General features: G+C 37.6%; 1 protein-coding gene across 1 annotated transcript in view; it reads left to right on the plus strand.

Moving 5' to 3' along the window:
• SKIL (SKI like proto-oncogene) overlaps positions 1-12,834 on the plus strand; it is a 72,925-nt gene extending 60,091 nt beyond the window's left edge. Inside the window, exon 7 of the mRNA XM_040349333.1 lies at positions 862-12,834. Within this exon, the coding sequence (XP_040205267.1) occupies positions 862-1,014 (153 nt within the window). The 3' untranslated portion in view covers positions 1,015-12,834. The remainder of the gene's footprint in view (positions 1-861) is intronic.
• Positions 12,835-15,550: the final 2,716 nt, after the last annotated feature.

Consider the following 15,550-nt stretch of genomic DNA (forward strand, 5'->3'; position numbering starts at 1 on the left):
TTTTTCTTTTTTTTTTTTTTTTTTTTTTTTTTTTTAAACATGGATGATTTTCATACACTCGGTTAAAAAAAATATTTTAAGTCTGAGAATATTTAATATAATTGTATGGTCTGGTCACACACAATTGAATGTGATAGAACTAAAGAAAACAATATCCCTAAATGTGATTTTTATTTTTTATTTTATTTTCTTCCAAAATAAATGCAATATCAGTCAATACAATACAGCCATTGCTATTGAGCAAAGTGAAACGATGACCATATAAGTTAAAATTACCATACAGTTGGATTAGTTCATGAGTGAAATATTGTAATGAATTAAATTGAATTATAATTTAACTTAAATTACAATTTAATCATTACATTAGGTCATATGCAGTTTTAAATTGGTGCAGTGCCTATTTCTGTCCACTAGAGGGGTCATTTTATAAGGAGCTGCATGCACATGCATGGAAGTGTCAAATATTAAAGCTGCATACTGTGGTTAGGATTTCTTTTGTCTTATGCTTTTATTATGCTATCTATATTCCCATATTTACAATTGAAAAGCTTACTTGTGAAAATGCATGACAGTGAGCCTTCTTTAAGAGTCTGCCTATAGCAACCAAGCCAGTTTATTCTTCATTCTTCTCCGTGGACTGGAAGAATGAGACTGTCTGTCTGGTTCCTATGGGCAGCTGCTATTTTCAGTTTTGTTGCTAAATGAGGCTCATTCTGATTTGAAAGGTAACTGATAAGCTAGCACTTAACCCTTTACTGTTACCATTGTAAATAGTAATGTTTTTTTAAGACTCTTGCCTAATATACAAGCTAGAAACTTTTATGGTTACTTAAAATAACACTTTTTGTATCTTCCTTTTAGCTTTTAGAATTGCGACAAAGACTGGACCAAGCTGAAGCTGATCGGAGAGAGCTGCAGGATGAGCTGCGACGAGAACGGGAAGCCAGGGAGAAGCTCGAGCTCATGATAAAAGAGCTGAAGCTCCAGATATTGAAATCAGCTAAGACTGTTTAATGGGGAGTAGATGCACAGCCTACAGACCAGTCATATTTGAAACAGGGTTTATATTTTGATGTGGACTAAGATATGAGCATATTTTTTTTCCGCTGTGTACCGTAATAGAGGGGTTACTGCCACTTAGAAATAAGACATCAGAAACATACACGGATCTTAACTATTCTAAGACTGGCATACCTGCCAGGTTCATGAGTACTTTTCATCTCATCTTCTTGGCTAAAGAACCTTGTCCACTTTTTCTCTTCGTGTTGCTCTTTGTAATGTGCAGTAAAGTTCTGGCATCACAAGTCTATCCTGAATATTGTCAGAGTTGTTTAACGGCTTGCAAGACCCAACATAGTTCAAATGGTCGACTACTGGTTTGTACTCTCCAGATGAGACTTAGGATCCATATACTCCAGCATTGCATCCTGTGTGCACTTTTTCCATATGTGTGGCAGCTACTGGACAGTCCCACTTTTTTTTTTTTTTTAGACCAGCCATTACATATTGCTGCTACTAGATTTTTTTTTTTTTTGCTGATCTAATTTTTTCGTCCTCATATAAGAAGTCCTAAAAATTTTCATTGACTGTCCAAATGTGTGGGGTGCTTTAATGTTCTCTTTGAAACATGTTCTTCTCCAGCTCAGAAAGCCAAATGGGCTTGTATGCATTTATAAAAGTACAATAGATATCTTCCAATGTTTTATATTGACAGCTAGGAGCAGGCCATACTAACCCCATAAACCTTCACATTCAGATGTTATAATGTAGTGCTCAACAACTTGTTTGCCACAGGTTCCTTCTATCATGCAGTAACTTAGGTTTTTATATTTTATGGTTACTGTTGCAGTCCTGAACTTTTTAGACAAATGTATTAATTTATGCTCAGTGACTTATTTTAACAGAGGTTGCACTTTTTAAAGCTGAACTCCAGGGACAGAGGTTATATACACAATTAAAATGCATTTATATGCAAACTGTTTACCTGCCAAATGATTTGTAATTCCATTCAGCCTGTCTTGTAATCCACTCACAAATGCCACATGGCCCAACCAGATGCTTGTCCACTACAGCAGCAACACCTTGGCTTAGTTTCGAAAAAAAAAAAAAAAACCCTGCTAATAGCACAATGAAAAATTTGGAAACAAATTGAAGACATCTATTTGCTTTCTCCTACTGTCAGCACTTGTGCTCCACAGCAGAGCATGATTTGCTCCTAGTGCTGCCCCTTTATATTCCAATCCGTGTGCTGTAATGAAAAATAAATCGTAATCTGGTGTTTATATAATTATATATATAAAATCTGTTTGGAGTTTAGCTTTAAAAAAATGTACTGCAAAAAATAGAAAAATAACTCTTCCTGTAACAATATGCAGGGGGCCCCTAGAGTAGCACTCGTGTGCGCCAGCATCATCATCTCCTGTATCAAAACTTGTCTACTCCTATAGATTATTGACACTCTATATCTGTGTTTTCAATGGAGAGTTAACTAGGTTCAAATGTTTTTTTCTCCAGAAAATGGTGCCACTCTTGAATTATGAAACATGTGGCATGTGGCAGGTGGGGACCCCTTCATATGGAGGACATGTGAGCAAGGATTCACTCTTTAAATTGAGAACTTCTTGAAGATTTAGCCTAGGGCTACATGGATGGTCTTTTATTAGCTCGGTCACACTACTAAAATCTGATTTAGATTGATCTCTGCTTTTATCACAATCAATTTAATGAGGGCTGCTACATATTAGGTTTTTAGTATCCCGACGACTGATCAATTGGTCTCTTGCGATTGCACAATGTTGCTCACCAATCGCTCATTTAGGAGATTCTTGGGCGATTTTTGACACTTAAGTGTATACAATGAGATCAATCCCATGACACTTATCACCCAACGTATTCTATAGTAGCACAAAAGAGTATTTTTTTTGTGCTAGAAGATTTTCTTCAGTTTCCAAGAATAGAAATTGGCCATGTAGCCCCAGGATTACTCTGATTTACAAAGAAAATCCCTGCCTTTAGCCTGATGTGCTGAACACATACATGGAGTAATGTATCGCTGAAGTGCTGCGTATGGGAAGACTGTCTGCAGAACCAGTTCATTGTCACCGCTGCACTGAAGTTAGCAATAAATAACAGAGTGAAATTTATGTTATGGCTATTTTGGGACCGCTCTGCCCAATTTAGTAAACCTATAAACATAACGGGGAACACAAAATTTATACAAGTGCATTGATGATGGGGTGCCACGCAGGTATTCTGCTTTGAATTGTGTTCTAGGGAAAAAAAATGCATCTATAATTTATGGCCAATCTTTGCAGTTTTTTTTGACAATATATAGTACAGCTATAGACATATTTTTTATTTTTTATGTAAAATTGTTTACTTAATAATTGAAGTAATCTATATTGATTATGCTTTAGTGCATGCCTTTACCGGTTATGTTTAAAGAGACATTGCAAAGCAAAGTGACAGTGTCTCTGCAAATGACAATTCCAGCTCCATCAGATAATTATAACTGTGTAATGGGATATGCTGGACATGCCAAATTCACAAAATTGGATTTTCCTTACCTTATTTTGTGCTTCACTGATCTGCTGACAGTCATCCAGATACACAGGTGTAGTGGCACACACACACTTTTTTTGTAGTGGTGTTTTGTACTAGAGATGTTAAATTGGACATTACCTGCTCTCCCAGAGCCAATAAACCAAAAACAGGCATATATTTAGAGATTATAACAGCCTTCTTTAATTGCTTTCTTGTTAAAGATGAGTTGTGCTGCTACTACATGTTATCATCTGGCCATCACTGTAACCAGATCGCAATTACCAGTCTCTTAGCACAAGGAAACAAGTGACACCTTAAGGAGCACCTGTTTTTTACATGCACCTTGAGGTCATTTTGTTGGAATTGGGTGGTAGCTTGATAGGTCAGCATAAACTGATGATTTATTAATATTTATCATGCCTCATAAAATAAGTTTATTAAAGTAGAACTATAGGCAAAACTTTTTATTTTATTTTTGGATGGATGGATTTTCGCCATCTGTGTCCCATTTCGTAGGTTTCCCTTCACTTTGTGTTCCATATTCAAACAGGAAGTGGGAGGAAATACCTCAAAATTAAGAGAATCCCCTGGGAACCCCCCAGAACAAGTGTCCCAATTGGAAGGATTCTACTCTATTTCTTTTCTGAAGACAACCCAAAATGTGGGATTTTCTTTAATTTCACGTTTAATGGTAAACGGGACAAACTGAGACTGTAAGTCTCCTCAACGAGGGCACAGACAGCAATAAAACTGATAGGGGCTTTTATCCCTCTCCACTCTATCCCCCCCAAAAAAGTGTTGTCTTCAGTTATACTTTACGTAAATTGATTTAATATTTTGAATAATATTTCAAGTCACAAAATGGCTCTTCTGTTAATAGCCTTCGGGTGTTTGATCATGCAGGCATGATCAAATCAAATTTAGCGACACCTGTAACTTGCTTTCCATACTTGCAGGTTCAGCTCAATGGAACTCGATTAATTATCCTCTTCAGAGTGGGTTGGAGGGGAGTGAGAGCTGAGCCCAAGTTAGCAGCAATGGAACTTTAGGGAATGGGATGGGTTTTCTAACCTGCTACATCAACTGTTTTTCTACAGCAGTGAGCAGCTGGTCATAAACAAGAAAAAGTCACCCAGTTTGGCAAAAGACAACCAGGTCAGAAGATTGTTGTCTTGTGTTTGTGGGTACCATAAAAGACAGGTACTCTGAGGTTTGGGGTGTAATCAACTAGTAGTTAGATTTAGATAAAATATACCTAAGTTTCCTGACTCCAGTGTAGACCTATGCTAAATTTGTCGTCCCTTAATATTCTACCTTGCCAAACCTCAACTCTTTAGTACTTGGTTATTGGCCGTTCTCCTACTCATTGCAATACTGTCTCTGGAAAGCTCTAGATCTGTGTACAACTAGGTTTAAACTCCAGGGTGATATCGGATGGGCATTTTGCTGGCTACACTTAGCAAAGCATGCTGTGTAATAAGGAACGTTTTGCATAAATCGGACCAGGCCAAACAGCCTTATTCTGCTAGTACAGAGAAGGTGTGTGTCCTTGCTGCCACTAACTTTAAAATGTGTCTTCTTATCTCCTGGCTATTTCAAAGCAAAGCTCTATAATGAACCGGAGAAAGTAGCTGCTTGCCTGCTGTTTTCAAAGGGGTAAATATAAACTAATGTGAAATATTACACATTTTATCCATTTGAAAAAAAAAAAAATCTTTTAACATTTTACTTTTAGCTTTGAATACAATTACAAAAAAATGTATATATATTTATTCCCTTTAAGATAATTATTTGGACCAGCATAAAGACCCTATTATTACTTTATATTATACGTAAACAACAAAAAAAAATGGTCGCCAATACCAACCCATTTGTTTTGCTTTCATTACCCAAGACCAGAATTTTATGAACCAAACCTGATTTGACTGCTGAAATATTGCTAAGCGGTGTTTTGCTGCTAAGAAAAAATATAATCAATATTTCCAATGGTTGCTTTTCACATAAGTTTAATTATATACCCAGTCCAGTTTTTCTTTTTTTTCTTTAATTACTGCTTTGATTAAATATTATGAGTCTATTTATAATATTAGACAGTGCATTGTTTCCCTTTTCAAATATGAATAATATTTTTTTGTACTATTTATTACAATAAGTTCTGTATATACACAATAATTTATTGTAGCATAATAATGTGAATTATTGTCATTATTTTATTTTTACAAATGATCCTTTTGAACTTATGTAGGTGTCATTGTTTTAATTTCTTTGTTGATTAACATTTTATTTGCTTTTGTAAAATTGTATATATTATAAAGTTTTATCTGGATTGAGATGACGTTGTTCTTAAAGCGTCAGACCATACGATGACCGCTTATGTGTTTATTCGCCTCAGGCACATTTATATGCCAGCTGTAAAGACACTATCTGCTATATTGTTATGTGGTGTATTTGTTATAGCATGCTTCTTTTTGTATATTTGTGTAAAGTGATAATGGTTTTATTCAGTATTTTTGAGACCGATGCAAAGTTCTGTCAGTGCTTTTGTTTTGTTTTATAAAATGGTTTGGTTTGACGAGCCCGAATTAGTAAGGGGCTTGAAATGTTATGATAATTTTGTCTTCTTTGTAGGTGACTAGGTAGGAAGAAGGATACACAACCATTTTCATTTTTATAATCATGCTGGAAATAAATGAAATCCCAACCTTCTCATCCTTTTGTCCACATATTACAGTGGGCCTCTTGGAGGCCTTTCTGTTTTTGTTGTCTGTAGCAACCAACGTATTCCTCTGTTTACTCTACTCTATTGAAGTAACAAAGTGAAAATGAGAACCTGGTTAATATGGGCAACAAGAATATTTCTTTAGACACATGTGATCATAAGGCTTTAGTGCCTTTCACATCCCTTACAACATTGAAGAAGTTACCCCACTGGGCCCTTTTTTATGTACTCTGTGTAGTTAGGACCCTTAAGCGTGTTGTGGAGATTCACTGTGGCTATTGTTGCACCCCAGAACTTCAACTTTAGCCACTGATTTGATAAAATCAATTGACACATTATATACTTTTGGCTAACTGGGCCATTTGTGTTTTTTTTATTGAGATTTATTATTGCTGGGTATTAAAGACCACCTCATATACTTTTCTGGCAGTATGCTTGTATGCATATTTTAGTTTTACGCGTTTATATGAAATGTATGAATAAGCTTGCTTGATTGCGAAATGTAATTTTGCCCATTAAAAGTTGGGTATTCTAATTGTTTTCTGGCCAGACATTTAGATTAGAAGAGAAATCTTAACAGGCCTAATGGACGTGAGTTCACTTAGGGAATAAAAAACTAAAAAAAATATATAAAAAGAAATGACGTCACCATTGGTGGCAATGGCAATAAAGCACTGCAATATGTGTTAATCAGAGGCTGTGCAGTGTGCGGACTGACTTATTTACTCAGGGAAGCAGGAAATAAGCACTTTCAGATGTTCCAACATCCTAAATACTGGCCTTTGAAGGCTTCAGATAATAATATAGGACAGATCTGTTGTCTGCTATGTTGTAAAGTCAGTTATTTTTCTATAATTCAGTGAGGCGTTTTGTGTCCTCAAAATTATACTTCTATATAAAAAAAAATATTAATGTGAAAATTATTTGGATCTAGATTAGCCATATTAATATTCTATTAAAAGGAAAACCATATTGGATGTTGTAATGTTATAATAAAACTATGAATCTTGGGCTGCGATGGTATCAAAACTGCCCCATGACTGATGCCCACTAAAATCACTTGACAATTAGTTGTTGGCACCAATGTAACGTCAGAGCTTCCCATGGCCAGTCAGCCCTTGTCCCTCCTGCTTCTGAAATTCTTCTCGAAGGATTCCTTTTTGTAAGGTGGAGACCTGAAGAATAGATAGTTGTGCAAGCGTTTGAAACTGATTTAGTATAATGGGGCTGTATGAACAAGCCCTTGCTGCTAATACTTGGTTGTTTGTAGTTTTTACATTAATACCAAAACAAAATTTTTATTCAGCGTTTTATGTAATCTTGTAGAATGAGTGCAAGTAGTATCCTTTTTTCACTTGAGATATAAGCTGCATACTTTTTATAGGGTCTGTGCTCCCAGCCGTACCCTCTTGTAGCGTAGTCAGGGCCCGCTAGTTTACAGCTAGCTCCTGCTTAGGCCTACTGTTCTGTACACTGAAGGAAAGTTTTTAGTGACTTTTCACTAATTTAGACACAAGTAGGTTGTGTTACAATTGGTGCCTAGCCACTGATCAACCTCAGGCTCACTAGTAGCAGAGCTTTTGTCTCTCTTACGTCTCCTGTTTTGTGCTGCACGCAACGGTGTACATCTGAGCTATTCCTCTTGTCATAGGCCACACTAGGACCAGTAAAATGAAAAATCTTGGGAGCCACAAATTGAATAAGCCAAGTCTTTCAGCTTCGGAGCTTCACAATGCTCTTGTTACATATGTAACGTTACGTGGCTGTTTTTTTATTGGCCAAATAGTATGATATAAATGCATATGTTACACATGTAGTGCTAACTAGTTCTACTTCTACAAATGACACTGCCTGAGCTGATATCTCCAATTAAGTGAAATGGCTGCTACCCCCCAGCTATAATTTTTCTAGCCAATATTTTAGAAATACAACTATGCACGCTAAGAAGAATAGGGGGGGAATGAAATGTACTTATTTTTGTATGACTATGCTTTTCCCTATAGCATAAAATCTGTAGCGCAAACTCAAAAGCTCCTGCTTTAGGCAGATACAATATTTATAGGAGACAATGGATATATTTGAGGTCTGTACACAAAGCAATGTTTGTCTTTTGATACGTCGTCACTATTTTATCTGTAGTGGTTGTAGACTTTTAGAATAATTGGATTATTTCAAGAACTGGTAGGCCTTGTACACCAAAACTGGTGTCTTGTGCATTTTTCTATAGAGTTTGGAGCTCTTGGTACTAGTCCTTCTACTTGTGGTCAACTCCCTACTGCACAAGCTTGCTTTATGTAAGCCTTTCTCAACCTTTTTACCCTGTACAAACCCCTAAAAAAAAAATTGAGGTCTCTGTTAATCCCTGCTAAAAATTGACGTATTGCTCGTGGTAAATTAGCATTAGTAAGGGAGGTAGCAAGTTTTAATTAAAAATAATAACCTTGAGTATTTGATACCCAGGACAGATCACTTTTTAAACACTCACATACATTAATTGTATAACCAATTATTACTAAAATTAAATAATAACAGAAATGAAATGCAGATAGCAAAAACTGTGTCCTCAAACACTGGTTTGGTGGCCCATGTAGAGATAACACCTTAGTTTTTTGGTCAGTGGAAAATTGCCCCTTTTTTGCTCTAGGAATCCCCAGCAACCTCAAGAGGAACCCTAGGATTCAAGGGAACGTTGGTTGAGAACGGCCGATTTATGTTGTGCTAAATGGAACTGTAACATCACATTTTCAGGCGAGCTTAGAAGACATATTGTGTGTACGAGGCCTTAGTTTGGTACAGTATGTACATTTTGTTTCACTAAACTACAACATGGATTACACAGCAGCTCGGGCCACATTTTCTTTCTTAATTGACATGATTTTGTGTTCAATTATTTTATTAATGCTTTCTGGCTTAATTAAATTATCAATGCGCTGGTTACAAAGGCATAGACAGAACAGTTAATTACAAGCCTTCAGCAGATAAACTTAAAAGAAAAAAGTTAAAACAAAAACTAACATATGTTGACATGATTTATTAACCTTTTTTTATATATTTTGTACTTTTTTTTTTTTTAAGTGACTCTTTTAAAATAGGGGTCTTACAGCTGCTGTTTCGCAAGTGCGAGCTGCAGGGCTGTCATTTTTTCTCCTTACTACTTACATATTTAGTCACTCATTCTGAACCAGCATGCATCCCGTGAAGCATTAACACAACTGATATGTACAGATTGTTCTAGGTGAGATGCGAAGGATTTGCAATGATTGTCTCCTTTTAGCTTGAAAAACAATTCAGCAAGGTAGCTCGCTTATTTCTATTTTAATATGTTGCTTTTAAGTTGTACTGGTGTTTTTGATTTTTTAATTTCTGAATTTATAATAATTATGGCCTGTGAAAATTGGCATATATCATTGAATTCCATGGAGCAAATGTGGAGAGTGGAGCTACTCCTTATAGCATGCAGCAAGGTATCATTTGCCAAGTGGAACAAGGAATTTAGGTATTGGCACCATGTTTGCTCCAGAATTCACAATGTTCCGATCTTTGTAGTAAGGTTTCACAATATGCAATTCTATACATTTTATTCTTAATACTTAGTTTATGTCGTTTTGTGAAAAGACAAAGATTCCTAAAGCGGAGAATGTATTAATCCCCCTGTTGGCTTTTAAACACGAGTAAGCCAGAATATAACATTTATTTTCCATATTATTGAAGATTGGTATATGAAGAATTATATCTTTTATACTTCTTTCATCGTTATACCATAGAATGCCACTGTGGGGCATCGTACAAATAGCAGACGCTTCATAGTACGTGTTCTTGCACAGTGGTCTTTTATTCAAATACGAATGAAAATAGGAAATGCAGGACTATACCAGAGACGAATACTCTGCTATTAAAGCTATAGATGCTGTATGTGCTGCTAAGAGATGAAACATCTTTTTAATTTACATTTACTCCCTTTTTGAGCTGTGCTTCCATTTTCAAAAGCAGTGTGATCACAAATGAGTTTTGTGCATTTGCTTGCCTATGTTTAGGCATTACGTTTGTTGCAAGAATGTTTTTCCCCCTAATTCGTGACATCCAGTCATATGCTTGTCTTGTACCTCAGTTAGTGTGACTCAAGATACAGTGCTCATTCAGTCTTGCTACATGACAGTAATTTTGTAGGCTTGTTGGTGAAGCTTACAGGGTAGGACTGTGAAACGGAACACAGTTGTAGAAATTTAATTAAATTTAAGTAGTTCGTACTGCATATCTCCGCTTAAATGGTTCTAAAATTTAGGATGATTCAGTATAAAAACAAAACAAAAAAAACAAATAAAATAAAAAATATGCTATATTGTCAGCTTGTGTGTTCTAGATTTAACATCAAGAAAATTACATGATTTTCTAATGTATACAGTACAAGTGCATTATTCAGTTCAAGCTACTAAAATTGTGTTTGCATTGTTGAGTGTTTGGATAACATCGTTTGATTAGGTGTGCTAGGACTAATGATGAAAGTTCAGGAAGCCATCTCTGTCTGATAAACAATTTCTGATTGGTTGCTATGGCCAACTGCATTGCTTGTTTGCCCTGCCTTAATGAGCTACCCTTTTTGAACCTTTCCACCAAAACATGGTGCTGTTTCTTTCTTGTTCATCAGCAAATGACACAAAACAAATAGACAGAATTGCTTTTGGGCTGTGTACATAACATGGTGCTATTTGGAACTGGCAACTACTGTATGAAAGCCAGTGGTTAAATAAAAAATCTAGCAGCGTACCAGCCAGGACCACAAGTGGGTTTTCATAATAGCATATAGCACAATGCAATGTGCCGCATAGCAGCCAGCCAGAAAGAATCAGATTATGCGCATAGCATAATGGAAGCTGGTTGTCCTGCATTACTGCGTCTTGCACATCATCATTTTCTATGAGTTGCCTTATTGAATCAGGCTGTTCCTTTTCTGCTGACCCTCTTCTGCTACTTCTCAGAAAGCTAGCTATCAAATAGGTATAAATAGCTACACCGACTTCAACAGAATTAACATTTAAACGTATGCCAGCTTCACAGAAGGTCTGCAGATATGATCTAGGGCAGCTAGGCTATTCACATGAACTGAACACATCACATACATGCATGCATGTTCACAACGCTGCTCTATTAGAGAAAAATTACCAGACTTGACATGGAGTGGCACACCTAAATTTAAAGCCATAATTCAAATTAGAGGAGGTTGTATGTTTTTTGTTTTTTTTCCTTGTGTATTTTATTATAGAATATATCGAATGTGTAATTTAGTTTATTTATTTTATCTCAATGTAGTTTGGCGTTTTACCTTTTGAAAAACAAAGGCATATTATTTTAATTAATGTATATTTTTTTCTGATTTGAAGATATTATTTGATTTATATTATGGTAGTTACAGGATTTTGTGTATAAATATGGATGTGCAATATGACCACATAGTTCACACCCCCCTCCTTTTCCTTGCTATTCTTAAAGAGTTAAGTTATGGATACATTTGCTGCTTTCTTGCTTTTATATTGTGCACGCACAGTAGCTGGTTGGCATTTGTGCGCAACCTGATCTTTGTTCAGCAGCTGGCTGTATAGAGATCATACTGTGATTACCATAAAGATGGTTTGTTGGTTTATAAGATAAATCAATGAAAATATTAGTAGTGTCTGTGTATCCCATGAAGCCAGATTCCAGTTCTCTCCTTCCTATTTGCTTTGATCATAGGAAAAGTAGTACTATATTGCTTGCCAGGGAGAGCACAGATCATTTGCAGCAGGGTGCTCCTCTATATAGCTACTTGCTGAACAAAACTTATCATATTTTGTGTTCCATGAACAATGACAGACCTTCCTTCTCATTATTTTTATTTTATTTTATGCAGCCTAAAAATCCCATTAAACCTGCAGATTAACGCACATTTGCACAAGTACTTGGCACTCCTGCATTAAATAATGCACATATAGAATTACTCAGTAGCTCATCATAAATTATTTCAATGTGTATGCCTTTTAGCAAAAGAGACCTATTCCAGAGTGAAGATAAAGAAAGATGTTATTTTTCCGTAAGCCTATATTAAGTTCTCATGCATACTCCTCAAAGTTATTTATGTTGCATGATAACATAATGTAAAATGTGAACTACTGAATAAAGAGCATGTATAAAAATAAAATAAAATTGCAGACTTTGTGATGACTGCAAAATGTCTAAAACGAAGAATGCTGCTCGCTGGCGGCGGAATTCTGCGGTTTAGAATATTTGCCAATGATGTAAATAGATATCATGCTTTAAGTAACTGTGATTGTGAATTACATGACTCAGAACTGTCCTCTACCTCACAAGAAACTAACAGGTGTTTTTATATGGTTTGAAATGACAAAATGCATTTATCTGGTCAATCAGTTTACAAAATGTGGGAAAAAAATAAAATATATATATATATATTGCAACATTACATACTGTGCTTTCTGCTTATACCTCAAAATGTATTTTTGTGTTGTTTTCCATTGTCATTCCTGTACATAATAAAGACCAATGTTGGATTAAAATCTTAATAAAACATGATGTGATGACTTTGTTGTATTTTTATTATTTATTTCATACAGTCCACATAACTAAAAATGCACCAGCTCAGCTCCAGACTAACCTCTGTTCCCAGTTGGGGGGCACATTCCTTCACTTCCTGTCCCCCTGTTATGGAAGAGAAGGTGAAAGGAAATTTCTTAAATGTATACATAAAGGGCCAGATTCACAAAAGGGATACGACGGCGTATCTGCTGATACGCCGTCGTATCTCTGTTTCTATCTATGCGACTGATTCATAGAATCAGTTACGCATAGATATCCCTAAGATCTGACAGGTGTAATAGTTTTACACTGTCGGATCTTAGGATGCAGTACCGCGGCCGCCGCTGGGGGGAGTTCGCGTCGTAAACCAGCGTCGGGTATGCAAATTTGCAGTTAGGGCGATCCACAAAACTTTTTCCTGTTGTTACGTCGCCGCAAGTGTTAGTTTGCCGTCGCAAAGATAGGGCACCTTTTACAAAGTGTAAAATTAGTACACCATGTAAAAGTATACCCGTCTTTCCTGCGTCGCTTTTGAATTTTTTAACTTTTTTTTTTCCCGGCGCAAGTCTTTTTTTCACGTCGCGATTCACAAAACGTCGACGCGTCGTAATTTCGCGCAAAGCACGTCGGAAAATTTGAGTCGGGAGCATGCGCAGTACGTCCGGCGCGGGAGCGCGCCTAATTTAAATGGTACCCGCCCCATTTGAATTGGCCCGCCTTGCGCCGGACGGATTTAGGATACAACGCCGCAAATTTCCAGGTAAGTGCTTTGTGGATCGGGCACTTAGCCAGAAAATTTGCGGCGGTGTAACCTAAATCGGTTAAGTTGCGCTGCGCCCGGGCTACGTGAATCTGGCCCTAAGTTTATCCCACAGAATTGGACCAGTCCCCACTTCAAGATCACATTAACTTGGTATGCAGCTTTCACTTCTTCCTCAAAGACTTTGCATCTGGATAATACCTGGTAATGAAGGGTGAGCTTCCTATAAACTATAATGGCAATTCCGTAGACACTTCGATGCCCTGCCATTATAGTCTGGAAAGTTGTTTCCCATTTGTGTGCACTGAGGTGTTGGCTGGTATTCTTTTAGCACACTGGACCCTTTGCTTCAGGCAAGTCAAGCAGCTGTAAACTCAGACCCAGAGATGGATTAAGGCAGAATGGAGCCCTAGGAAAGGTATCTGCTTTTGCCTCCTCCATCCTTTCAAATTCAAAAATACATTTACCACTTAAAGCGGAGGTTCCGCGGTCCGTCGTTTTTTTTTCTTTATATTTATTCAATGGTGTTCCTGATTACATTTTAGTGCTCACTAGTTTGGCGCTGTAAATCATCCCCCGTCCGTTTTTCGTATGAAATATTAACTTTTAAAAAACGATCTTGCCATTTTCCATTTTGCTTGTGTGCATTGTGAAGCCCACAAGCACGGACTTCCGGGATGCGGTGAATGCACGTCACCGCTCTATCTCGCGCACTCACAGTCAACACTTCCTATTGCCATCTATTCAACTGTGTGCCCTGATTTAAGATGGCGGAATTGGATTCGCCCTCGTCACGTGACCGGCTTGATGAGTCACGTGACAAGTGAAATCTTGAGAGATTTCGCTGGACAGCATTACGCATTGTCTCCTGGGAATGATGACACTGCTCCCAGGAGGCATCCCAGCAAATACAGCGGCGTCGGGAGAAAACGGCAGAAACGCCCACTCCCGCGGGAAGAAAACTTGGAAGTGCATCTTACAGACATCTGAATCAGGGTAATTAAAACAGCACTATAAAAAATATTAGCCATATGTGTTTGTATATGGTGCAATGATAAGGATGGACTATAGTTGCTATTTTGGGTGAACCTCCGCTTTAAAGACCAGCCGCCGCAGTTGCACTGCGGCAGGTTGGCTTTCCTGGGCGAATTGCTGTCATATGTCGGCTGCTTTAAGAGCTCTAGGGGGCTCCCGCAACGCTAGAGCTGATGCGCGTAGCCACCCACGATCAACTCCTGAGACAGAACTGGGGTCCATCAATGTACACAGACAGATCTCCGTTCTGTCAGGGGAGGAGAAACAGATCTGCTATTCTTAGTGATTAGCAACAGCGATATGTCTCCTCTTCTGTTCAATCCCATCCCCCCACAGTTAGGGAAAACATTTAACACCTTGATCGCCCCCTAGTGTTAACCCCTTCCCTGCCGGTGACATTTACATATCGGTGTATAGATCTCAGTGGTCCCAAAAAGTGTCGAAAGTGTCAGATCTGTCTGCCGCAATGTTGCTGATCATCGCCATTACTAGTAAAAAAAAAAAAAATGATAAAGTCATAAATCTATTCCCTATTTTGTAGATGCTATAACTTTCGCGCAAACCAATCAATATTCGCTTATTGCGATTTTTTTTTTTTTTTATACCAAAAATTAAATTTTGTCTGGGTACAGTGTCGTATGACGGCGCAATTGTCAGTTAAAGCGACGCAGTGCTGTATCCCAAAAGAATGGCCTGGTCATTAACCACTTAAGGACCGCCTCCTGCACATATACATCGGCAGAATGGCATGGCTGGGCACAGGCACAGATGTGGGTCACTGGCGCATGCACGTGACCCGGTCTGATGCTCCGTAACCACGGTAGTGGGACCCGCGGACCGGATCGCCGCCGGTGTGCCGCGATCGGTCACAGGAGCTGAAGAACGGGGAGAGGTGTTTGTAAACACACCTTCCCCGTTCTTCACAG

This window comes from Rana temporaria, chromosome 4 (genome assembly GCF_905171775.1).
Source record: "Rana temporaria chromosome 4, aRanTem1.1, whole genome shotgun sequence".
Lineage (NCBI taxonomy): Eukaryota > Metazoa > Chordata > Amphibia > Anura > Ranidae > Rana > Rana temporaria.